This window comes from Leptodactylus fuscus, chromosome 5, assembly GCF_031893055.1.
Source record: "Leptodactylus fuscus isolate aLepFus1 chromosome 5, aLepFus1.hap2, whole genome shotgun sequence".
NCBI classification, from domain to species: Eukaryota; Metazoa; Chordata; class Amphibia; order Anura; family Leptodactylidae; genus Leptodactylus; species Leptodactylus fuscus.
The window spans coordinates 203,374,874-203,402,854 of NC_134269.1; the positions used below are offsets into that span (position 1 = coordinate 203,374,874).

Here is a 27,981-nt window from a genome sequence, read left to right on the forward strand (position 1 = left end):
TCACGGACACTGCGCTCTTCTGGTTCTCCTCTTACCTCTCAGACCGCACTTTCAGTGTATCATTTGTGGACTCTGTCTCTTCCCCTTGCTGTTAGGGTTCCTCAGGGCTCAGTCCTAGGCCCCCTACTCTTCTCACTCTCTACACAGCCCCCATTGGACAAACCATCACCAGATTTGGCTTCCGGTACCATTTTTATGCTGATGGCACCCAATTATACACATCTTCCTATGACATCACCCCTACACTAATACAGAGCACCAGTGACTGTCTTTCTGCTGTCTCTATTATCATGTCTTTGCTCTATCTTAAATTAAATCTCTCTAAGACTGAACTACTACTGTTTCCACCATCTAACAGATCTGTCCCTGATATTTCCATTGCAGTCTCAGGCCTTACTATAACTCCTAGGCAGTATGCCTGCTGCCTTGGGGTTGTGTTTGACTCAGACCTTTGCTTCACCCCCCCATATTGAATCACTTGCATGCTCATGTCATCTCCACCTCAAAAACATCTCCAGAATACGCCCTTTCCTTACCAGAGATACACTAAAGACACTTATTGTCTATCTGATTCATTCTCGCCTTGACTACTGTAACTCCTTACTAATCGGTCTTCCCCTCACTAAACTCTCCCCTCTACAATCTATTCTGAATGCAGCGGCCAGGCTCATCTATCAGGCTAGACGCTACAGCGATGCCTCTGGTCTGTGCCAGTCACTACATTGGCTGCCTATTCATTATAGAATAAAATATAAAGTTATCACCCTCATCCACAAGGCTCTCCATAATGCCGCACCTCCCTACATTTCCTCCCTCATCTCTGTCTACCGATCAACCCATGCACTCTGTTCACTCAATGACCTAAGACTTACATCCTCTATTATCAGAACCTCCCACGCTCATATACAAGACTTCTCCCGAGCTGCACCACTTCTCTGGAATGCTCTACCCCGGACAATCAGATTAACTCCCAATTTCTACAGCTTCAAGCGCAAACTAAAGACACATCTTATCAGACAGGCCAATCACAATTCCTAATTTAAACCCTTCCGTTCCATAATTAGAATCCCTAAAACAAACCCTCCTCTGTTCCCGCTCCCACATGATAGGATACCATTTCCGACTGTAATTTTATATGTTCAGGTACCCTCTGCACAGTAAAGAACATTGACTGGTGATGGCTCATATAGCTTTATATATGTGTAATCATAGTAAACTTTATCACAAAAATGCTTGACCATTGTACAGTACAAGCAATGATATCTCTGATGCCGCCCCTGCTACCTCTAGTGTTACCCAAGTGTAACATACAAGTATGTAAGTTTGAGTGAGTATTCCTGTAGAGTGAGGGCTGTTGTCAGGTTAAATCACTGTATAGCAAGGCTTTGCTTTGATGGATGTATTCCTGATACATCAAAGTATATGAACAAGGTCTAACATGTACAAATTAGCAGTGTATTTGCTTTAGCTTTCTCTCTCATCCATGCTATTCTTTTTCACCATTTGCCAGGCCATACTGCATTGTCCTTAGTATATACATCTCCGTTTCGTCTGCTGTTTCACATAAATGAAGGCTAATTCAATCAAAAAGAATATAGATTCTGCATTTCCCAATGGTTACATGTGTCTATAAGAATGATTCTGCAGAGCTGTGTTTATGATGTACAGTGTATAGACCCTTTCCGAGAAAATCTCCCGTAGAAATTCAACAAAGAAGTGAAATATATTAACAATGTCTAAATATGGTTTATTGAAGTCAAATTCAAAAGAGAATCCTGAATAGTTTGTCCAATGCAGCAAACCTTTTATTATATGTTGTATTGTGTATGTTTGTGTGTGTGGTTTGGAGCGAGGGGTGCAGTTACAAAAAGTGTCTCTGGCTCCGTAGGACCTGTCCAGTGTTATACAGTCAAGTCCGTAAGTGTTGGCAGCCCTGAAATTTTTCCAGAAAATTATTGAAATTATACATGCTTATTTCCTTTGTGTGTATCGGAACAACATAAAAAAAGAGAAAAAAGGTCAATTGGGCATAATTTCACGCAAAACTCCAAACGCCGGCCAGATAAAATTGTTGGCACCTTTTAAAAATTGTAGGTAAATAACTTTGTTCAAGCTTGTGATGCTTGTTCAAATTCACTTGTAGCAAGTAACAGGTGTGGGCAATATAAAAATAACACCTGAAACCAGATGAAAAGGAGAGAAATTGACTTGTGTGTCTGTGTGTGTCACATGAAGCATGGAAAACAGAAAATTGTACAAAAATATCAACATTCTCAATCTCTGGAGATCTTGATGTTTCTTTCTCCACCATGTGCAACATAATCAAGAAGTTTACAACCAATGGCATTGTAACTAATCTCTCTGGACGTGGATGGAAGAGAAACATTGATGAAAGTTTGCAATGCAGGATAGTCCAGATGGTGTATAGCAGCCCCAATCAAGTTCCATAGAAACTCAAGCTGTCCTGCAGGCTCAGGAGGCATCAGTGTCAGCATAAGCTATGTGTCGACATTTGAATGAAATGAAATGCTATGGCAGGAGACGCAGGCGGATCCCACTCCTGGCACCGAGACATAAAAAAAACTAGATTGCAGTTTGTCAAAATGAGTAAGCTCTGGCACTGGGTGTCTTGCCTGTGTGCAAGGCATCATGAAATCTGAAGACTACCAAAGGATTTTGGATCGTAATGTAGGGCCCGGTGACAGAAAGCTGAGTCCTAGGTCAGGGGTCTTCCAGCAGGACAAGGCTCAAAAAACCACAACGTAATCTGCATCTGAGCCGTACACGCGAGCGCTTCTAAACACTTCCCATTCACTTCAATGGGAGTGTGCATAAAGCCAGCTTTACGAGCGCTCCCATTGAAGTGAATGGGAAGTGTTTAGAAGCGCTCACGTGTACGGCTCGGAATGAGCTGAGCGCTTACGCCGTGTGAAGGGGCCCTTAGTCTGAGGGTCAGGGATCTGGTGATCGGGTGTTGTCTTCTTCTGGCGATCCCGTCTTCAGGATGTGAATCTGACGCATGCGCAGTCGTCTCTGCCATTGATAAATCCAAAGGTAAAAAAGGTATCCAGCACAGCCGTGTACGTTGTAAAAAACTTTTCTTGATTCTTTATTCCATACAAAATTCCAGATGAAATAAATACATCAAACACACGTGTCGTTTAAAATGTGCGTCCAGACTGACGCGTTTCGGAAATCTTGTTCCTTTCTCAAAGTCTCTGCCATTGGCCTTCAGTAGAGCCGACTATGCATGTCTGCTCCGCCATCTTACTGTGACTGCTTGTAGGAACAGTACGCTCAGCCTGTTCCTTTTATAGATCACTCCATGATTTCATATTCATTTCATTAATGATGTTTTTACTTTAAAGGGGTTTTCTAATTTTGTTGATCTATGGGCCACATGGTGGCCCAATGGTTACTACTGTTGTCTTCCATTGCTGGAGTCATGGGTTTGAATCCAATCTAGATCTGCTTGTATGTTCTCCCCGTGTCCTCCCACACACCAAAGACATAATGATACGGTACTTGGATTCTGAGCCCTTCTTAAGACAGTGTTGGCAATATCTGTAAAAGTGCCGTTGAATATGATGGTGCTGTATAAGTAAATTGTCCCTTATGTAGGTGTAAGAATTGATGTAGTTGCACTGTACAGGGGATACAGGACCCTTATGATTGTTTTTGCAGGGTTGTCGGTAGTCACTGAGCCGGTAGCTGTGCATGTACAGATCCTCTATTTGGGCAGGTTATTAGAGGAGATATTTGGTGAACATACATAGGAGTTATCCGACCTGCCACCTCTCTGCAGTTCTCTTACGATAAATGGCTCCTGGGCATCCCAGTCACCTGTTCAATAGAAGTGAATAGGATGGCTCCTGGGCACCCGAAGCTACAATATAATAGTATAGGGGAAATTGTTATCTTGCCTGTCTTCTTCCATCTCTGTGACTTATAAGACAACCCTGGCTGCAGCGCCCCCTAATGTTCTGTATTATTCTTCCTATTCACTGATTATTTTGCACAGTAGCTGACGGGAAACACAGATAAACACATTGCTCGGGGTTTCCAAAGCTTTCGGTTACAAATCCGGGAGCCAGCAGTATGTGATATACCGGGAGGACAGCAATGCTATGTTTCATTATACACATTTACCTAATATATAACACTGCTAGCTCCTATTCCTGGTACTATAGCAGCCAAGTGAGAGGCGTCCTTGTCCTCCAGGCTCCCATCTCTTACACTGTCGCTCACACCTTACATATCTATATAGCAGAATGGTAACACACACACTTGTCATGTAAGGCTGCAGCATAGTCTCCCCCACAAACCTAGCACGGTAAAGAAAGAAGTAGGCGAGCAGCAGTTGAAGATGTTGTTAATATAGAACAGGAAATAATTGCGGAGACTTGGAATGTCTTTAATTTACATTAACCATTTAGGGGTGCTGCAAGAGTTGAGCGATGATGGAAGATGTTGGTCTTTGGCATTGGGCAAAATGGAGAGCCTGTTCTGCGCCAAGGCATAAAACTTTGGAGGGGCCATGCACCCTCCCCATCCCCCTGGTCAATGGCAGTACAAGGCGAGTCAGGTGGATGGGTGAGCAGACCACGTCTGGTCAAGAGACCAGGGTTCACAATCTGATTAGTGGGTGTTCAACAACCTGGACCCCCCAGATCAGCTGCTCAAAGTGACGGTGGCTGCGTCACAGGCCATAAATCACATAAATACATCAGGTGGCCTGTTTTCTGCTAAGTCCAATCCAATTTTAAGGGCTGAATTGCGATACCATGCATAGCCCCTATGCAATATATGGCACTGTACTTGACGTGACGGCAACACATCACGGTTCTTTGCACAGGGCTTTAGACAGAAAGTTTGCAAAGGTTTCCTCTCCCACAGTGCAAATTCAAGACTGAGCCCTGGTGTTCTGCCAAGGTTTGCAGTTTTGTTCAGCCTTGGATTGGTTTGCGGATTAACCCTATAAAATAAGCCGAATTAGCATGTATCCGACCACCAGAGACAAAAGGGGTTAGGGGAAGTCTGCATGCTCACTTTGATTGTGAAAATGCCCTGGAATCAGCATGCAAAATCACTGTGGGAATATACCCGTAAGTCTATATTAACATGAATGAGTTTCTTGGCTTGGTGGTGTATGAGTGGTCCTCAACCTTTTTTGCACCAGAGACCGGCTTCAAGCAAGACCATTTTTCCATGGCCTGACAAGGCATGGTGGGGGTGTGGCAGGGCTTTGGTTATATGGGGATGGGGTTATAGGTGGGCTCCACCGTGTGGGTGGAAAGGCTCTCTGCCAGGATGCTCTCAGGGGCAGGCGGAGGTGACACGAGCATCTGAGCAGACATGGCGAATTGATAGACACTGAGGCTGGATACTTTGTGCTAGGCCACGTTTCCTCTTCTCATCTGCCGATGTGAAGTCTGGGATGTGGGCAGAGAGTCTTTGGAAGTAGGCGGCCCTCACGGATGAGTATTTGGTGCAATGTAGCAGGAAGTTGGTCTCGTCTTCTAGGGCCCCCTGGACTCAGTGTTCTGCTCATTCACTTTTCACTTATTAAAACATGAGTGGTATTGTATAACATGATCTGCTTTCCCGTATACCGTGGGGTAATTTTTCTTTGCCAGTGAAACAAATGTGAACTCAAACTTCATTCACACATAATAAATTGACCAGGATCTTTGGCCGGTAGCAATGAACTGTCACAAGTGTTAACAAATGAACATTAAAAATCTTATAGACTTGTCCTGTCAACAAGATGTAGAGCAATAACTAATTTATTACAAGACTGCCGGCATAAAAGGAAATCCCTACTACAATCTATCAGACCAAGGCGCAGAACTAATATATGGGAATGACACTTTAGTAGTCACATGGCATCCTGTTTCCGCTATATCACTGGACTGATTTTGGTCATAGAGATAAACAATGGTGTGAAATTATTAAGACTGACCTACCATACAACAATCTTGATAACTGTAAGAAGAAAAAATGGCTTCCTGATAAATCTGACAGAGGTCCCAGTGCCAGTATGGAAATCTACGCCACTTGCTGGCATGAGTTTAAGACAATCAGCTGGGTTGAAGCGTCCCCATCTCATCCCGCCCCTATCTCCACCCTGTAGCACCTACCATCACAGAATGGTGCGGATTGGGGCTTGAGGTTCACGCTTGGTGCAAGAAAGGACTATGGAGGATAGATATAAAAATCATTCAAATAATTGATGCAGTTACACTTTTTCAACACTGCTAGGTTTGTAGATAAGAGGCTGTGAGTGCACAGAATGAGGCAATAAATCAACAAGCCAGCAAGATAATCCTACTCAACTATCCAAAGGATGACTGTCATTTGCTTATTGGTGGGTGACCCAACTAGGACTTCACTGATCTTGAGAACTGGGGTGTTTTGCACCCACGTTCTGGCCTGTGCGCTCAGTTGTACAGAACGCTTCTCGATTCATTCAAATACATGGAGCTGCCATATGACCGGGTGCACGGTGGGGGTCCCAGAGATGGGGCACCCACTGATCAGCAACTTACCCCGTTTCCTTATTACTGTTGTCAATTACACATTCATGGCTCGCCATGGGAATGTCTTTTTTGCAAAAATCCCTTTTAATGTTCCATAGTGTTGACATATGCTTTCACATGCTTTCAGCTTAACATGCTTTAACAATCTTGCTGCTTTCTAATGTAAGAATTTCATTTCTTAGGGCTCTTTAATAACTGCGGCACTAGATGTGCTTACCGTTCATTGCAATGAAAATCCTCTTAATCCAGCCTTGCTTATCATGGGCAACACAGGATTTTATAGAATTAGCAACATAATTGTGAATATTGCATCTCATTATTTACTGAGGATCTTTTCCTTTCCTTAAGTATACTTATTAGCATCCGAACAGGTACAACATAATAATGTGGTGGGTGGTATAAAATTAGCCTCAGAGCGTGTGTCTGCTTGAGATAGGCAAATTACATTGTGAGCCCCACTGGGGACAGTGACTGATGTGAGTACATATTCTGTACAGCACTGTGGAATACGTCAGTACTACCTGCACAGGAATGACAGCTCTTAATAATTACGTTCCACAATATCAACCCTTCAGTCGCCAAATCACATTTCAATTTGATTTCTCCAAAATTATAAGATTATTTGACTAAACGGTTGGAAGAATTGGAAATGGTTCCCTTTTCTTTGCTTTTCAACATGCAGAATCACAGTGTTCACATTTGCATTTCAGTCTCAGTGGTGGAGTCTTTTATTTGACCTTGGCTTGATACTTGAATCTCTGGAAATCTCTCATTTCTGGTATCTGACCCCGGCTTGTTCCTGACCTCTGAAGTCAAACCAGTTGGTTCCTCACCCAATACATTACACACATTTTCCTTAATCCTGTCCTGCCAAAACAGCTTTGAACCATTGAGGCAAGGACTCCACAAACCCTTACAAGATGTTCTGTGGGATCTAGCAGATTCTTCAAGTTAGGGTGGGACCTCATTGATCAGACTTGTTTTTCCAGCCCTTCGCGCAGATGCTCAATCCAATTAAGATCTGAGCAATTTAGAAGCCAAGTCATCACCTTGAACCTAAAACTTACCTAAACGAGGACACTACCATTAGGGAATACTATTGTCCAGTAGGCATGCTTGGTCTATAACAATGTTTAAGTAGATGATATGTATCAAAGTAGAATCCACATGAATGGTTGGACCCAAGGTTTTCTAGAAGAACATTGCTCATAGCCAGTGGTGTAACTAAAGTATGGGGCCCTGGTGCAATCTTTTGTCCAGGGCCCCCTACCTCATCTCTACAGCGAGTTCTTGATAGTGATGGTTACGGGGACTAAGGAGTTTAATCAGCCTTACTGTGGTTCGGGTAATCTGTAGGTCTTCTTGGCTTATGGACCAGATGGAAGCTACAATATCAATACTGATGCCAGTGCTTATGGGCCCCCTAAGGATCTGGGTCCCAGTGTGACTGTACCCTCTGCACCCCCTTAAGTTACACTCCTCATAGCACTATGGTGCACCAGCTTGCATTTATTCCATTCATGGTATCAGCTCTTCCCCAGGAAGGAGACCACAACCTCCTGATTGTCCACATAGTGTAACACAGAATGTGATTTATCAGACTAGGCCACCTGATTCCATTTCTCCATTAACCATTTGTAATGTTTTTGTATTCCCTTTATGCGCCTTTGAAGAGGGACAGCTGTCAGCATTCTGCAGCCATAACACCTACCATGTAAGCTGGCATTCACTGTGTGTTCTGCCAGTTTCCAATTATAGCCATCAGTAACTTCTTCATGCCACAGTAGCTTTTGAGATTGGAACAGATGGGCTAGCTTTCACTACTCATGTGGTCAATGCCTTGTGGGTACTCATGACTGTCACTGTATCATTTTTTTTTTGGTTTTCATGGCTCAGCTTTATTAAGAACCAACCTCGTCATACTGGTAAAACCACACAAGACCTGCCACTCTGGATATCCCAATTCAACCATCGTTGCAAAGATTCTTACATTTCTCCGATTCCCAACACATCAACTTTAATACCGTTCCCTTGTTGTCAAATATTTCTTACCCATTGGCCTACACGCTGGCAGGTATAACATTGACCATTGACATGTAAGTAACATTGATTATTTACTTGATCTGGTTACAATGGCACATTTCACAGGGTAGGTGGGATATATGGGGAAGCGAGTGAATGTTCAGTTCTTGAAGTTGAAGCAGAAGATGGGCCTATGGAATTGACAAAGGAAAAATTATCATTGATACATTATTGAACATCTCAAAAATATCAGGTCTAGTGGAGAGTTCCCAGTATACAGGGGTCACTGCATACCAGATCAACGAAGGACAATTTTGGTTCAGCTGGGTTTAACCGTTTTGCCCTTTCCTTTCTTTGGTTTAATCTTCTATGCTTTCTTTGCAATATATTCTAAAGGGCCATAAAAAATTATATAGCTCGGCCTATGGACAAGATGGGCTTGCCCTCCTTCCTTGCAACTTGTAGGACTACAGTGCCCGGCCAATCACAAGCAGCATTCTAGTTCCGATGAAGGTATCTTAACACTGTGTTCTTACATGAGTCTCTGCTTGTTGACCTTGGCCTGGTTTCTGACTTTACTGCTGATTTCGATGCTGTTCTGCTGATCTTCTGTGTATGACCTCTTCCTGTCCCTGACCTTCAAACTGTGCTGCCTCTCCTGACCTTTTAACTGGCACAGACCTTCAGTAAGGACTTGGCTATTTTTTTGTCTGACCCTTTGGTTTCCATCTGGTCTTTGGTCAACTGACAGCTATACGGAGACCACTGCAATAGGAAGTGACCTTGTTGTCTCCCCCAGAGTGAAAGCTAGATCCCCTTCTGGAGGTTAAAGGGTGAATGCTGGGGAGATACCTAGACCATGCCAATGGATGTGGCCTGAAGTCAAACCGCTTAGATGGCACAGTGGTTCAACAACCCTCTGTCTGTTAGACCCTGCTTGTCAGGAATGTACTACTTCACCCCAAGTGTAACGGTTTGGGTCTGGTTTGGAGTCTAAGGTTGCTACCACCTGGAGGGTGACTTACTTGCAAGGCTGGTAACGAAGTCAGAAGCTAGCCAGTGGTCGATACACGAGATGAGCATCAGAGTTGGAGGAGAAGGCAAATACCATAGTCAGGAGCAAGCCAGTAGTCAATACACGAGATAAGTGTCAGATTTGGCAGCAGGGCAGGAGAGGCAGCTTGATCACATGCAGAGCACAATAATCTCGCAAAGCAGGAAGTGCAAGGCTGGGTTTATATAGGATGTACAATCAGAGAACAGGGTGGAGCAAACCAGAGTGGCGGGAAGTGGAATTAGAGCTAGCGGGAACTAGGCTCAGATCAGCACAGGAACTGTCCAGGAGGCTGAATAGCTCAGTTTGAAGAGCTGCCACCTGGGACACCAAAGTCCCTGGGTTCAAATCCTGACACCAAGTGTGAGAAGGAACGCCATCGGAGGTCCCAACTGCGGTTAGGCTGTATAATCAACATCAGTCCGCACAGAGAACTAAATGATCCTGAAGTCTTTCTTTTCAGTATGACTTTAGTATCTTTTTCTATGTGCTTTGAGCTTGTATGTGCTCTTTCTTGTAATTTATTACTATATTTTCATGCTGCTGTAACACACTGAATGTCCCCATGGTGGGACTATTAAAGGATTATCTTATCTTATTACCTAGGACGAAACATGCCAGTATAGCCAAGAAGAATCCTCTATGCTGTAAGTTCCTTTAGAACAACCATTAATAGCCTTTGTATGAAAAGGATTCATGGGGAAACCCATTTAATATACATCAATCCTGAGTAATTTTTCACATTACACTGATGTGGTGTTCAATAATTTTTTATTATTTATGAGGTGACTTTATAGCATAAAAAACCCCCAAAACATCAGCATGTAAGGAATTCACCTTTTAGTACAGGTTTTCTGACATTTACAAAATCCAACTCACTTTCACACAATTCATATCATGAAGAAATATTGCAGTTATAGATATAGAGATGAATAAATCTTCCATGGTTCAGTTTGCCCCCTTTTATCTATATTTCCTCAATTTCATTTTTGTTGCAAAATTTTAGCTACACGGACAAGCTAGTATGGAAAAAAACCTTTCCTACTATATTGGTCGAGTTGTTTGAAAGTGTCATCTACAGATATAAAGTTTTAGGCCGCTCCATAAACCTCAAATGTAATAAATTTAGGACGATGATTCCTATAAAGTCTGAACCACGCAAGAGCGATTTACTCATCCCTACATAGGAATATGGCTTCAAAGAAAACCGGGTTCTAAAAGAGGGATCTGTAAAGCTTACCCCACAGATAAGACTGAAATTGCTTGGAATATATAAAAGGAATAAAATAGAAAGATTACATAGCAATTGCCTTGTAAATAAAAAAAAAATCACCACTAAATGTGAATCAGCAAGCTATCCGCATTGTCGCCTAGTAATACAGTGGCATGGGGGTGTATTACTAATGTGCTTTTGACTCAAAATATAGAGGACAACTATATTTACAGGGTCTGTAATTCCGACCACATTGGCTGTCATGGATGAAGCTAAGAAGCTGGCGGAAAGAACCGAGAGCTCAGTTCTAGAAGGATTAGGGTTTACTGGTGATTTTTTTTTTCTAGTTCGTGTCCTCGGGCACATGCGGTTTTATATACCGCTAGAAAGCCAACAGTGAACTGAATTCAGCCTACTGTTGGCTTTCCCGTTATGTATCTCAGGGCTGGAGATATTGGTACCGTTACTGATATCTCCCCACTGTCAGAAGGGTGTTCCTCGCAGTTTAGCTGGGCTGTGAGGAACGCCCCCCTGACTGAAGTCGTCCATAGCCCTGTACTGCCAGAGGGGGCTTTCCTTACCACCCAGCGATGATGGTAAGGTGCGAGAAGTGCCCTCCTCTAACTGTACTTGTCCATAGACTAGTACTGGAGGGGTATTCTTCACAGCTTAGCTATAAGGAGCGCCTCCTCTGACAGTTTAGTGCTATGGACAGGACTGTCAGGGGGACATTCCTCACTGCCCAGCTAGACTGTCAGGAACACCTCCTCTGACAGTACAGGGCTACAGACAGTACTTTCAGAGGAGTGTTCCTCACTGCCCAGTTAGACAGTCAGGAACTCCTCCTCTGACAGTACAGGGCTACGGACAGTACTGTCAGAGGAGCGTTCCTCACTGCCCAGTTAGACTGTCAGGAATGCCCTTCTGACAGTAGGGAGATATCGGAAACAGCACCGGTATCTCTTGCTCCAGGGCATATAATGGTGAAAGCCAACAGTTTTAACTGTTTTGCGTTTCACCTCTATAGTACCGTCAAAACTTCTGGCAGACTGCTTTTACCCAATATGTAGGTGCTTATTGAAGTCAGTGACCAGCGACCAGTTACTATATTTAATATGTTTTAGAACATTTTTTATTATCTCATATAAGACTTTTAGGCTAAAGTGCAAGGTGGGAGCAAAATACATCATCACTCTATTTATTCTGCATATAGATGAATATGGATTATTTCCTGTGTCGTACTCTATTGATATCACATTCACAACTTATATAGTTGGTCAATTTTGGTTGCTTTCAGATTTGTCCCTAACAGAACCTCTAGAGCGGAGTTGGTTGGATTCTATATTGTCATGTGCATAACAGAATGAACATATACAAAAACAGACTTTACAAGACATCAAGTAATGGCTTTATGGCTTTATCTCCTACAGAAGCCTCGGGGCTTCAATGACCGGTCACGGATGGCCGTTCCCAGTCATGTGACATGGGCAGCTTGGTATTACTGTGAAACAGAAGCATGCATGTATGACACATTTATCCATTTCTGTAAGTCATAGTATGTGACAATAAACACACACAGGAAATATAAGTGATAACATCGAACATTTCAATGTACATATATACACACTGGACACACACATATACATACACACACATATACTATATGTACATTAATATTTGCAAGGACCACTCGAAGCTTTTCAGCTCTTACAGTCTAGGAATGTCCTACGATTTCTGTATGTTCTATTTAATAGGTCTACAGAGTTAAAACCCATTTTGTAGTATAACGCCCTTTGCCCCTTTATAGTTAATCATTTTTAATATGTTACATAAATTTCACTTTTTAGTTATGAATTATCAAAATATATACAAACTCTATTGATGTGAAAAGAATCTCTACATTGGATACGAAGTTAATAGATATAGACGTCATAGAAGCTGAAGATTGTTGAAATCGCTTGCATGTTGTGCACTCCAAATGCCCCTATTTTCCCCCGTAGTGTGTTGTTTTGCCTACTGCTGAGCCTTGTGCATTGTGGTAAGGAATAAGAAGCATAAAAATTTCCAAGATTGGGATTGGGTGGATGGAAATCAGCTGCTAATTGGTGCTTTATATCATGCTGGGACTTCCTGCTGTGCTAGAGGCAGAGAGAGCTGCCTCATTCCTGGAAGGAGCACTGATCACGTGATAATTTCACAGGGGATAGAGAGCATTTCCGCTGTACATTACATGCAAGGGATTACATTTCTTTTTTGTGTTACATCTACAGCCTGGGCATCACCTTGAAGACAATTCTGGCCTTTATGACATAATATGTTTATTTTGACAGCATTACAGTACATAGAAATCTTGGGTATTCTCTATTAGTCTATATTGTTTACATACACCTGTAAAATCTAATCCACTAAATATAGGCCCTCAAAATCAACTTCTGTTGATCACGGGGGGCAAATGGAATGTATCAGACTTCTTTATAAAATGAATCATATGGAAACATTAGCTGTGGGTGTATAGAGGGGTCCTAAGAAGCAAATGCTTACGGACCCTGTGCTATATCCTATAAAATATCATGCTATTCCTTAAGGGATCTGAAATTTGGTCCTTGGCATTTTGCCTTGCCCCCCATGGCGAAAGGGAAGAGGAGTCATGCCTTCACGTATTCGGAATGTCGGACATAAACGTTGACTAACAAAGACAGATAGAAACGTTTAAGAAGAAAATCACTTTGGTTTGATTACAGAAAATAAGATCTCCCACGGTAAAAAATAAAGAAGTGAGCGGCTGCTGAACGCACACGGCGGTATACATGTTCGATTCACAGCTCGACTCTGGTCCTCATGGTATCAATGTAAACAAGAAATACAGTGGTAGGCACAGTGACAGGACTAAGACAGACAGTGCTTGCAATTCCAAAAAGGCATTAAACACTTGAGTTTTCCTAAGCATGCAGTCAGCATTACAGTCATAGAAATCTAGAAGAGAAGTCTATGGATCCTAGTCGGCGTCCACGTCAGGATCCACACACGGCTTCAGACCCTTGTCCCCTTTAAGAAAATTATTGCTAAGAGACCCGCAGGGTTAATGTTACTCCTATACGGCACCATAGCTTGTTTCATATCGGGTAGCACTCTCACGTATCTCTGTGCAAAGCATGTTGGCGGATCAGAAATTCTGAATCAAAGAAGCCAAACGCTGCAGGTCCCATTAGCAAGGTAGAGAGATAAGGGAAGGCGAGAAGAAAGAGCGACAAGTAAACAATATACAGTGTACGGAACAGATGGAAACACACTAGGGTTTCTCCACATGCATCTCATGACATATTCCAAGCTCCCAGATGTCACGCAGTGTGCGACAAAATTCACAAACTGGACTGTAAATCTGCATATGAACTCTGTCACTTTGCATCTCCGTATACCCTGGTGGGAGAGGAGCTTATTATTTACACATATGGATAACACTCGTAAGACGGTTACGAGCCTTCAGTTATTGTTGAGCACTGGAGTCTTGTTTTGTCATCTAGTAAACATCTATAGGGCACAGACATAAACCCTAAATACTCATCCGATAGATTACGACCGCTCCAAAACTGGAAAAGTCTTGCAAATTTTTTTGCCGCTGCTGAAACCAAGCGGCAGCGACGGGTTTGGTCCATGAAACGTAGCATGAGGCTTAAAGAACCATGTCCGTAAGTAGGAAATCAGAAGTTGAGTTTTGTGTCCTTGTGTTTTCCGGAATGTACGTATGTATGCGATTGTGCCTGCGTGTCTACGTGTATGGATATGTCTATCAGGAACGTAAAGAAAACTTGTGTTATACTACGGTTCGGTCATTCTTATTTGTTTTATCCAATTGTGTGCTTTATGTTTTTTAGATTTCTTGTGGTCAATGATTCCGTAGATGGTCCCATTTTTTTGTAGCTGAAAATATGTTTCGATAGAGAAGTCCGTGTAGGTGGCCACAGTTACTTTTTGAACATGTCCTGGAGAGGACCTGGGAGGTACTTGAGTACAGTATCCAAAATGCTTTCTTCTTCCTCTTCATCGTCATCACCACAACCTGCTGGAATGGCTTTCTTTGGGCGGGTCAAGCTACCTTCACAAGGCTGTTCCATGGCTGCCTTCTCCTCTGCTTCTTTTTCTTCTTTCTTTTTTAAGCCGTACTGTAAGCAGAAATGAAAACCTTTCAAGTGAATTGTACAGAACAAATAAACAATTCTAATACAGGTCATGGACCAAAGATTACAATATAGTGTACAGATGCTTATAGGCTTAGACATTGTATCTAGAGATGAGCGAACACTATTAGAAACAGCCGTTCCGAATAGCACGCTCCCATAGAAATGAATGGAAGAGGCTACGCCCATTCATTTCTATGAGAGCGTGCTATTCGAAACAGCCGTACGCTCATCTCTAATTGTATCCCTTCTGCGCAAAGTATCATAGTCTACTTACCATTGGAATACAGCAGTAGAAGTCTCTACCAGGCCCCAGACCACAGGGGGCCATAATACATAAACTACATCAGCACCTATGGTCTGGGGGCTGGTAGAGAATACTACTGCTGTATTCCAATGGTAGGTGCTGATGTAGTTTATGTATAATAGGCCCCCCTATGGCCTGGGGCCTGGTAGAGAATACAGCAGTAGAAGTCTCTACCAGCCACCAGACCATAGGGGGGCCATAATACATAAACTACATCAGTACTTATCATTGAAATACAGCAGTAGAAGTCTCTACCAGGCCCCAGACCATAGGTGCTGATGTAGTTTATGTATTATGGGCCCCCTGTGGTCTGGGGCCTGGTAGAGAATACAGCAGTAGAAGTCACTACCAGGCCCCAGACCATAGGGGGGACCATAATACATAAACTACATCAGTACCTATCATTGGAATACAGCAGTAGAAGTCTATACCAGGCTCCAGACCACAGGGGGGGCCATAATACATAAACTACATCAGTACCTATCATTGGAATACAGCAGTAGAAGTCTCTACCAGGCCCCAGACCACAGGGGGGCCCATAATACATAAACTATATCAGCACCTACCATTGTAATACAGCAGTAGAAATCTCTACCAAGCCCCAGACCATAGGGGGTCCCATAATATATAAACTACACCAGCACCTAACATTGTAATACAGCAGTAGAAATCTCTACCAGGAACCAGACCATAGGGGGGCCCATAATACATAAACTACATCAGCACCTAGCATTGGAATACATCAGTAGAAATCTCTACCAAGCCCCAGAACATAGGGGGGCCCATAATACATAAACTATATCAGCACCTAGCATTGGAATACAGCAGTAGAAGTCTCTACCAGGTCCCAGACCATAGGGGGTCCCATAATACATAAACTATATCAGCACCTAGCATTGGAATACAGCAGTAGAAGTCTCTACCAGGTCCCAGACCATAGGGGGTCCCATAATACATAAACTACATCAGCACCTACCATTGGAATGCAGCAGTAGAAGTCTCTACCCGGAACCAGACCATAGGGGGCCCATAATACATAAACTATACTACAATTTTACATGACACAGGGTAAAGAGGGATCTGTGCTAACTAAAACTAGTTCCAGGATTGTCTGGAACGTTATGAGACCATCTTACCAAGAGCAATAGGAGTTAGACTTATTTTAGGATATTAATTGAACAAAGGAGTAGACGACTTCAGTAATGGTAGACAAGTCTGTCTAACACGTCAATGCCACATCCATTTGGATAAGAGAAATATGCATTTCAGAACCATTTTTGGCATAAAATAAACCGAACATTCCTACATCTAGAGAACCTCCATGTCAAAAGCCATTTTTATCTCAGCATCTACAGAGACATCAAACGGAAAAAAAACATTGCGCACATCTTTGGATCCATCAATCAAATCCATTTCGAGAAATGTAATTTCTACCTCCACCATGCGGTAAACAGAAGACGATGGAGAGATTTCTTTCTTTTATGAAGAATATTCTTTATTTATCTGATATGGCGGAATTTGAGAAGGCCAATTTATTGTCTGTTATCTCCCTCATCTTCCTGACAGGATATTAAAGATCTATGTCCTTCTGCCCACCTTGTGATTAGATGGAACATCTGCTGAGGGAATGAGCTGCCCAAGGGAGATGATAGATAGTGATATGACCGAGTTTTCTAATATTAAGCGATTTGTTGATAACATTGAACTTTCTTAAACCTCTTCAGGGACGACGAAGATTTGGTCTCCCAAGGTCACAGGCGAGAGTTAAAAGTAAGTTACTTGCTTTCAAGTTGGTGTAATCTCGTTCCTGCAAATTTACAGATACCACTTCTATGAAAGAAATAAGAGGATGACTCAACGCCATTTCTACAAAAGTTACAATGGAGAAGTAATAGGTCTCCATTCATGGATGTTACTTTATTAGGATACTGGGATGTATCTGATTTGGCATTACGTTACAGACAATTTTGGCAAGCCCAATATCAGATATGTAATGAAAGATTGTTGACTGGAATTAATTATATGTAACTCAATGCCAAGAAAAGATAAGCTGGCAGACACGGCAAACATGGCCTGTTACCTAATATCCGTTACGATGTAGCGGAAACCCTATTTCATCATGACTTGCAAGGACAGAGAAGACCCTGGATGTCCCTTGTCTCAAGACACAGACAAATAAAGTTAATCTAAAGGCAATTGAGTATATTTTACATAGTTGAGGCTTATAGAGAGAGTCTTTAACTGTTACCCAGTGTGGGTGGTATCACACCTTGGGTGGCAACAAAAATATGGGGCATCTTCTCCTATAGGTGATATAATGTACAGTACAAACAATGAGGTCCCTTGACTTTTGCCAGCACTTCTTCCTTTAAAGGGATCCTATCATTGGATTCCCATTTTTTTCTGACTAACTCGTAGGAATAGCCTTAAGAAAGATTATTCTTCTCCTACCTTTAGATGTCTTCTCTGAACCACTGTTCAGTAGAAATCTGTGTTTTCTTCAGTATGCAAATGAGTTCTCACACAGCAATGAGGGTGGTCCCCAGCGCTCAAACAGCACTGAGGGCATCCCCAATGCTGCGAGAGAACTCTCCAGCAACGCCTCTATCTTCACCTGGAACGCCCTCTCCCTTTTTTTTCCCTCCTGGGTTTCAGTCTTCTAGGCATGTACAGTCGGCTCTGCATTGGGCCTCGGGCAGAGCTGACTGCGCGTGCACACGGCCACAAGAAAATGGCCGCTTACACCAGCTTACTGTGTAAGTGGCCACAAGTAAATGGAAAAAACTAACAATACTGGGTAAGCGGCCATTTTCTTGTGGCCTGTGGGCATGCACAGTCTGCTCTGCCCAAGGCCCAAGCACCTGCACCGGATGATGAGGACGTTCCTGACGAATTTGGAGGCGGCACTGGAGTGAGTTCTCTGGCAGCATTGGGGACGCCCCCAGTGCTGCGAGAGAACTAATTTGCAAGAACCGGGATTCCTACGGAACGGCAGCGCGGAGAAGACAACGAACGGTAGGAAACAAATAGCCTTTCTTAAGGCTATTCCGACATGTTACTAAGAAAAAACTGTTTTGTATGATAGGATCCCTTTAAGTATTCTCTACCATTTTGACTTTGCAACTTGCAACTTGCCTCCTCTCGCTCCCAGGATCTGCCCTGAAGCTGTTTCTGGCTGAGGCCTATTCCAGACCCAGACTGGACCACACCTCGGTCAGAAACCCGGGGCTGATATACTAGGACTCCAGCACGTTGCCTATCACCTTCTCACAACTGCTACAGTCCTGGGTTTGATCTGACCATGGACATCGTCTGCATGGACTATGATCTCTAGGGGGTTGCACTGGTTTCCCCGTATTCTCTGTTTTTCCTCAATATTCTAATGACATATTAATATGGAAGCTGAGCCCTGCTGGGGACAATGAGTGGTTAACGTCAGCCTGTTAGTGAGGGAGTGAAGGGGTTACAGCCATATGGTGTAAAGTAAAAGACAGGAAGCTTCTCTGAAGCTAATGAATTATTAAGTGGGCAAACCCAGTGCGTTGCCTGCCAACTACTTACACAACACTGAACATTATGATAAAAAATAGGCACATCAGCAGAAATAAACAAAGCCAAAGGGGAGGGGGAAGGGACTTTGATGGAGAGAGCAGTCACCAGGGTTCATCCCTTCCGGGCTAAATGTACATTAAGATTAAACAGGTTGTAAATATTGTATAGGATAAGACATAAGCATGAGAGATGAGAGTCACGGTGCTGACCCATTATTCCTGACGTCCAGACACAAACTATATCTGATGTTCCGCTCCACTGCTCTCCTACTGATCTCTGTCTCCGAGAGTTCAGAGGCCTGGATTTCTCAGACAGCTGGTTCAGAGAAGTAGACTTTGATGGACTGCTAGTCTCTGCCCTCCTATTGCACCGAGTCAGCCGCCTGACTTTAAGAGCAGGATAATCTTCAAGGAATTCTGCCGAAACCTGTGACAGATTCTTTGCGTCTTGTAGTTTTGACTAAAATGCAAAGTGGATTTTCTAGCAAAGTCTTTAAGTGTCTGCTAGATAATCTGGTAAACTAAAGATTTTGTAATGTACAGGGAAGTGGTTGGGATTTATCTAAGAATCTGTCTGGGATATGGCGGCTCTCATCTGATGCTCTACTGATATACTGTATAGGTCATGGACAAGGATTTCCGAGTGCCTAACTTCCATCTGCGTATGGGCGGGTTCACACCTGCACCCGGTCTCCACTTTGTGGGTTTCCGTGCGTGTCCGCCTGTGAGCGTCTTTTGGTCTCCGCGGTGAAACCATTTTTTTTAACCAGACACAAAGTCCCGCATGTCCGACTTTGTGTACGGTTAAAAAAAAAACAGTTTCACCGCGGAGACCATGATCCTGGCCAGGCCTCCTTCCTAGTTGTCTGACGTCTCTGACGTCACATGAACACGGCCTGCGTCCCGGGTCATGTGACGTCCGACGTCATTGAAGAAGGACGACAGCGGAGGCCGACAGCCTAGGAGCCGGGGGACAGGTAAGAAACAGTAGTTTATTTATGTTTTTATTCCCCCGGGTCTCCGATTATTATACTCTGGGGTCTGAATACTGTGTGCATTGGCCACTAAGGGACATAATACTGTGTGCAGGGACCACTATGGGGGATAATACTGTGTGCAGGGACCACTATGGGGGATAATACTGTGTGCAGGGGCCACTATGGGGGATAATACCGTGTGCATGGGCCACTATGGGGGATAATACTGTGTGCAGGGGCCCCTATGGGACATAATACTGTGTGCAGGGGCCACTATGTGGGATAATACCGTGTGCAGGGGCCACTATGGGACATAATACTGTGTGCAGGGGTCACTATTGGGGATAATACTGTGTGCAGGGGCCACTATGGGGGATAATACTGTGTGCAGGGGCCACTATGGGGCATAATACTGTGTGCAGGAGCCACTACGGGACATAATACTGTGTGCAGGGGCCACTATGGGGGATAATACTATGTGAAGGGGCCACTATGGGGCATAATAGAGCGCGCAGGAATGCGTAGGAGGGGGTCAGTCGAGGTCTTCGGTGTCGGGGGGGGGGCGTGTCAAAAGTGGTATAGGCCATCAATATCTGTGAGGTGGTGGTGGGCTGCTTCAGCTTTGGTCTACTACTAGAAGGAGTGCTGCCTTACCTTTGGATACCAAAGGCAGCTGGAACAGATGAACGATGTGAGGCCTTGGTGCCAGAACTATACTAATAGGACATCGAAGACCAATCCTATAAAAAATTCTGTTGCTGATGAAAAACCCTTTAAACACATTAGATTTTCATTGGCTGAAATGGTTGATGATCAGACATGAAAATACTATGGAGGTTTATTACCAATGCACCGGTCTACCAATGGGTGAAAATACCACCATTGGGCATGATTGACCTCTTTTGGTCGCTCATCAGCCACCAGACTGATGGAACAGTTTATCTGATACGGTTGATAGTGGGCTTGGTCCTATGAACCATCAGTTGGATGGGCGTCCATCTAATATGTATGGGATGTTAATTATGTATGATAACATGCCAAAAACACATCATATTATAAAAGGTTGTCATTTGCAATAAAAGTAACTAAATCATATTTACGGCTATTGTTCCCTTCATCTATTTTTTAGGCTTTTGAGACCGTGGAATTTTTTTGGCTCGCACAAACCATTCGGCAATAGCTGACAATGCTAGTAGATAAACACAAAGACGAACAAATGTTCACCGTTCAGATAGGAGGCCATACAATAGGACTCATCCTTGAATGCCAAGACCAATGTATTCCTGTGTGCTCCCTCTGAGCTGGCCCAGTTTAATACAATTTTTCGAGTATTTTTTCTTATCCCTCGGTAACAATCTTTTAATATGAATTATATTCCCCAAACTACTCTTTAAATGTCGTCTAAGCCCTAGGACACGGATGGATTGTAGCAATAAATGACGGCAGATTCTCCATCTGTTGCTTTTTAATGAAAGAAATTTTTTTCGGTCTGTATAGAAACGGCATAGACGTGGGGGGGGGGGGGATGGGTAAATATTGAAGTCAAATATTGGACTGGATTCTGGAAAGTGTCTCTATTTAAATAGCCATTGTTTGTTCTCGTGGTTGACCTTCAAGTGAAGACTGCGGTGAAAGTCACATGTTCAATGAAATACGTCACTTTGTGCACCTCGCTATACGCTCTATGTGTCTGCAATGTGATATAAGTAAGATTCCCTATCCCAACGGGTAAAATAAGAAAAAAAGAATTAGGGGGCATTCATGTGGAGTAAAATGGCGGTGCTTCTGCCATGATAACTCGAAAGAAGACTCCCATTGACTTCAATGGGTTCCGTTTTCCGCGTGGAACACATTGAAATCAATGGGAGTCTTTTTTTATCAGCGCTGATTCTGCCGCGAGTTATCATGTGAATTCCCCCTTGGTAGATACTGCTATGAGACTATTTGTCACCAATTGTCAATTGATCATTGAAAAAAGGACTCAATCTAATACCTGGATTTATGAGCCCTTACACGGACACACTTAACCCCCCATCCAAAATTGACTCCAGATCCTCCTAGAACCTCAGTGTTATTGCCTTGCTTTATGTTACTAATGTATCACCTTATGATCTAATCGCCTTTGTGTAGCAAGTGTTGTATCAAGATGTCGTCTCAGGCCCAGTTCCCACTTGGGAACCTATAGACCAGGGGTAGGGGACCTTGGCTCTCCAGCTGTTGCAAAACTACAACTCCCAGCATGCATACTTGCTCTTCTGTTCTTGGAACTCCCATGGAAGTGAATGGAGCATGTTGGGAGTTGTAGTTTCACAGCAGCTGTATAGACGAAGGTTCCCTACCCCTGCTATAGGTTACCTAAGGAAACCACACAGACCCCATAGACTATAATGGTGCGCTTGTCCCTCATGCGCCATCCATGCCTTTAATTCATGGCTGGCTGGAAGCATACAGTCATGTACAACCGGCCTTACTCCTATAGTTTGCTAAGTTAAATCTTTGTCACATTATAGTGTCAAATACTGTTTTTTCACGTATCTCTGATTAGTAAGGTGCTACGGAATATGACTGGAGGCAAAAATGAAAAAAAAAGTAGAGAAAAGCTGTAAAAACCACAAGTGGTTGTGCTACATTTTTTCTGCAGTGTTTTTAAGCTATGACTTGTTACTAGACATGAGCGAATAGTATTCAAAACTATAGTTTGGAATACCTCGCTCCATAGGAATGAATGGGAGCGGCCGGCGCTTAACCCCTTGCTGTTCGGACGCTCCCATTCATTCCTATGGGAGCGAGGTATTCAAAACTAGGTTTCAAATACTATTCAAATCAACTCTACTTGTTGACTATGGCCTTAGCCTAATAGAGAGAAGTCAGATTACAGTCAGTGGCGTAACTACCGCCATAGCAGCAGAGGCAGCTGCCACAGGGCCCGGGACATTAGTGGCCTGGTGACAGCTGCTACCGCTGCTATCATTATACTTGGGGGTCCAAAAAGACCCCCGAGTATAATGATTGGCGGACCGGGAGAGGTAAGAAACATAAAAAACACTGTTACTTACCTCTCCACGATCCAGGCAGACTTTGGCCTAGTCGTCTGACGTCTCAGGACCCCGGCCTGCGTCCCAGGTCATGTGACGTCTGATGTAATTGAAGATCAACTACTTCGGAGGACGACAGCAGAGGAGACGGGAGATTGGTGAGTAACAGAATTTTTTTTAGGTTTCTCTCCCCCTGGGTCTCCAATTATTATACTCTGGGGTCTGAAAAGACCCCAGAGTATAATAATTGTTTATGGGTGTCCACAGTGGGACATAATACTGTGTGCAGGGGCCACTATGGGGCATAATACTGTGTGCAGGGGCCACTATGGGGGATAATACTGTGTGCAGGAGCCACTATGGGGGATAATACTGTGTGCAGGGGCCACTATGGGGGATAATACTGTGTGCAGGAGCCACTGTGGGGCATAATACTGTGTACTGGGGCCACTATGGGGGATAATACTGTGTGCAGGAGCCACTATGGGGGATAATACTGTGTGCAGGGGCCACTATGGGGGATAATACTGTGTGCAGGGGTCACTATGGGGCATAATACTGTGTGGAGGGGCCACTATGGGGGATAATACTGTGTGCAGGGGTCACTATGGGGCATAATACTGTGTGCAGGGGCCACTATGGGGCATAATACTGTGTGCAGGGGCCACTATGGGGGATAATACTGTGTGCAGGAGCCACTATGGGGGATAATACTGTGTGCAGGGGCCACTATGGGGCATAATACTGTGTGCAGGGGCCACTATGGGGGATAATACTGTGTGCAGGGGCCACTATGGGGGATAATACTGTGTGCAGGGGCCACTATGGGGGATAATACTGTGTGCAGGAGCCACTGTGGGGCATAATACTGTGTACTGGGGCCACTATGGGGGATAATACTGTGTGCAGGAGCCACTATGGGGGATAATACTGTGTGCAGGGGCCACTATGGGGGATAATACTGTGTGCAGGGGTCACTATGGGGCATAATACTGTGTGGAGGGGCCACTATGGGGGATAATACTGTGTGCAGGGGTCACTATGGGGCATAATACTGTGCGGAGGGGCCACTATGGAGCATAATACTGTGTACAGGGGCCACTATGGGGGATAATACTGTGTGCAGGAGCCACTATGGGGGATAATACTGTGTGCAGGGGCCACTATGGGGGATAATACTGTGTGCAGGGGCCACTATGGGGGATAATACTGTGTGCAGGGGCCACTATGGGGGATAATACTGTGTGAAGGGGCCACTATGGGGCATAATAGAGTGCGCAGGAATGCGTAGGAGGGGGTCGGTCGAGGTCTTCGGCGTCGGGAGGGGGGGGGGGGCATGTCAAAAGTTTGCCACCGGGCCCCGCCATTCCTAGTTACGCCACTGATTTCGACCTTTTTGCCATATTTTTAAGAGTTAAAATCGTGTCTGCCATCCCAAAATTGGAGAAAATCAACATGCACAGATGGACTCTATATTTGCCAAAGCGTTTCGCCTCCTACAACCGCGTATGGGGGCCACCTGAGGGGAAATTCTCACCTTGCCACATAGATGGTGTACCCGGGCCAACGACGAATACATTGATGTTTATTCTGCTTCGGCATAGGTTAGTATAGAATCATTTCTATAGAATGTCTCTAGTATATTATAAAGGATGACAAAATATGTTGTAGATTCAGATTTGATTCTAATTTGCATTTGATATCTTGTCATTTATATTCTAACATTTATATATATATATATATATATATATATATATATATATATATATAGTGTAATTCTAAGGATATACTTATATATTTCATACTTTTCTACGCATAAGTGGAATTTTGACTGTACGATAACATATTTGTCATAGACTTCCACTGATTCTTTCTTTCCTGTGGTTTCTAAACATAAGATTTTGGCAGAGCATAGGGAGGCTGTTGTTTGCTATTTGAAGGTGACCTTGTATTAAATGAAGCAAGTTTTCGATTGGATCCATGGACCATTGATTCTGTGCCCACCACTCTTGTGTGTCACCATAATAGATAGAGGAAGTCATGGCTCATTGACTCAATCACACCCTTCTTACACAGCAGGAAAAACCTAACAGGTGTAAATGGAGTCCTAGATCTGTGCCTGTAGTGTGAATAATACGAGGATGTCGGATAGCAGCTGTTGGTTAGAAACCCAAAATACAGGAAATATGCAAGGAAAATGCTGTGAATAAAGCCACTGGCTCAAAAAAACAGAAGCCTAATCTAATACAATAATTGTTGGCGACAGAAGGATACTGTCCGTGGTGAGCTCCATGCTGGAGAATAACTGTCATCCCATGTATGAAACCATGATAGCACTGGGCAGTACTGTCAGCGACCGAACGCTTCACCCCAAGTGCGGGAAGGAGCGCTATCGGAGATCCTTCCTCCCAACCGTGGTCAGGCTACAGGCTAAGCGAAGATCACTCCGCACAAAGAACTAAATGATCCTGAAGTCTTTCTTTTCTTCTTAGTTGCTATGACTCCTGTTTTGTTTTTATGGCTGATAGTAAGCCACATGTATAGTTAGGTTATCAGTTCTATTTAGTTAGTTGCTCAGACGAGCAGGATTTTATTTGTTTTATTTGTTTTTGCCTGAAGTTAAGGCTGTATTTTTTTTTGCTAATTTTGTGCCTGAAGTCAAGGTTTATTTATTTTCCTGTTTTTATTTCTAAATAAACCAGTTTGCTGCACATCTTGTGCCCCTGTCTTGACTGTTTGGGCCCGCACAAGTGCTTCTACCGAGCTAAATTACCTACAGAATGTATTCAAATGAACGTACTCTTATGAGAAATGCGTGTTGTGCCATTAGTACATATTATTCCAGTACATTGTATGGAATATTAAATGGTGCCCATAGGAAGTACAATTTTTTTTGCAGAAAACAAACTCTCATAGAGCTATGTTCATGGAAAATTATAACAATGATGAGTTCTGGAAGGCAGGGAGGACCCCCCCCAAAAAATAAAAAATCGAAAATTCACCATAGTAGAAAGGGGTTAATACACAGAGCCGATGATCTTGTTTTTTCGTTCCACATACAAGAAAATGCAATGACAATACAAACCTAGGTCCATCTTGAAAACCGCACCCAAAGTCACTTGTTAATGAACAGAATGGTACTGTATGTATTCATCTTTCACTCATTCAGCCGGAACACAATACCTGCCATTGTCCACGACAGCTGTTGCATTCACCCAGCAGTGTACACGATCAATGCCTGATGAATCCTATAACTATATTTGTTCCTTTACCATTCTCTTTAGACTCGCTTTTCATTCCAGGTTTCTCTCTGAGCACACACAACCCAGCAGGAGAATCTATAACCAGCATGAGCGAGCTCCATCTATCAGCTGTTGCTAAACTAATGACTTATTGTGTTATGGATGTGTGAGCCAGATCGGGGGGTTGGAGATGTTAGATCATGTCAGCGGTACATGCATTGTTTTCTTATTTTCTACATGTGTTGGATTTACACTGGTTGTCTAAGCCTACATCGGTGTAAGTCATCAGGTACAGTCATCTTCTCCATGGACATGTAGATCTAGGAAAATAGATGGATGTCGTGGACATCCTTCTATCTCATCTGCTTTAGATCTATTCTATGTGACATCATTGGTATAGGTTTTACATATTCTGTAGCACCGTACAGACTTTGTCATCCTCCATACCAGCCCTTGTCCAGGGTGAAGCCTACAAGGTAACTGTTCTTTATCGGAGACCTGAAGGCCCACTTTGTAGTAAGGTATTTGGCGTATCCCTTGTAACAAGCAGGGTTTGTAATGAATTTTTCTAAAAACGTCATGTTCCACCAAGTCAGAAATTTTTTGGGTTACCCATAGATTGTTATTATATTATGGAGTCTCTTTACACCCCAGAGTACAATATTCGAGGGTGTGAAAAAATAATACACTGCTCATATTCACCTTCTCTAACCTCTCCGGAGGTTTTATGGCGTCTTTCAGCTTCTTGAGTGATGTCAGAGACTCTATAACTACCGAGGCCCGTGATTGGTCCATATCGGTCATGTTGGGTAAACGTCATCAAAGTTCCAATCTTAGGTCTCTGGGGTGACCTAGGGCCAGTGACATCACCCAGGAGTCCAGAAGAGGCCAGGACATGATGGGGGAAGGAAGACTGGACACCAAATGGTGAGTACTGTGATAAATCTGGTACATTTTAAGACTGTCTAGTCTAAGACTACATTGTCTACATATTAGACAGGATTAGTATATATTTCCCATAGTGTTTTTCACCCGAGACACAAGCTCTATCTACCCAAACATATGACAAATGAATGCCCGGTATTCAATGTTTTAGTGGACCTCTCTTTACTACTATCTTACAATGGGTTTTCAGGAAAACCATACCATTGCTCAGTGTCTATCTTCTAATATCTGTATCCAGGGTTGGCACCTTCTATCCAATACAAGTAACACATGACAATCACACACGTTGTGTTACTAATTAAAACAAGGTAAGACACAAAGCCCGACCAGTCGCACCATGTATAATTTATAGGACTCAATAATTAAAGTGATGGGTTAGCGTCTCCCCCGCTCACAAGGCTTCAGAGGCTTTGGTCATGTGTAATAATTCTCCCGTAATAAAATATTTAATAGCATGAAGAATAGTCGGAGTATAACATAAATTGAATCATCATCGTATGTGTAGAATATGACAAAAATCAGATAAAGATTAGATAAATTCCCAAAGCTGGAGCAATTTTCGACTATATATTATATGTTATCTAATAGTGGTGAAGAATGTATGGAGTTACCATACTGTGGTGAATGTATCTAACCTCATGTCCGTCACGATGGTCAAAATATACCAGTATTCTAAATGGCACAAAGTAGGTATGGGATCCATTACAGATTTTGCCCTGGAGGTTCCAGTTACATCTCTGAGAGGAGAAGTGGCTTGTGAAACATTTCGGCCATTTCTCTACTTCAATTGTGGTCCTTCATATCACCCTAAATCTGTATACAGTGCTTGTACATCATAAACACAATAGGAGTCATAAATCTGTAGTGTGACTCGTGTGACTTATGTTTTGATACCCTATATACGAAGCTTATTCATAAAGT

General features: G+C 43.3%; 1 protein-coding gene across 2 annotated transcripts in view; it reads right to left on the bottom strand.

The window, feature by feature from the left end:
• Window positions 1–11,945: 11,945 nt before the first annotated feature.
• Window positions 11,946–27,981, bottom strand: part of CPLX2 (complexin 2) — a 98,992-nt gene continuing 82,956 nt past the window's right edge. For both annotated transcript variants that reach the window (XM_075275056.1, XM_075275055.1), the window contains exon 4: window positions 11,946–14,988. In XM_075275056.1, the coding sequence (XP_075131157.1) occupies window positions 14,791–14,988 (198 nt within the window). In that variant the 3' untranslated portion in view covers window positions 11,946–14,790. The remainder of the gene's footprint in view (window positions 14,989–27,981) is intronic.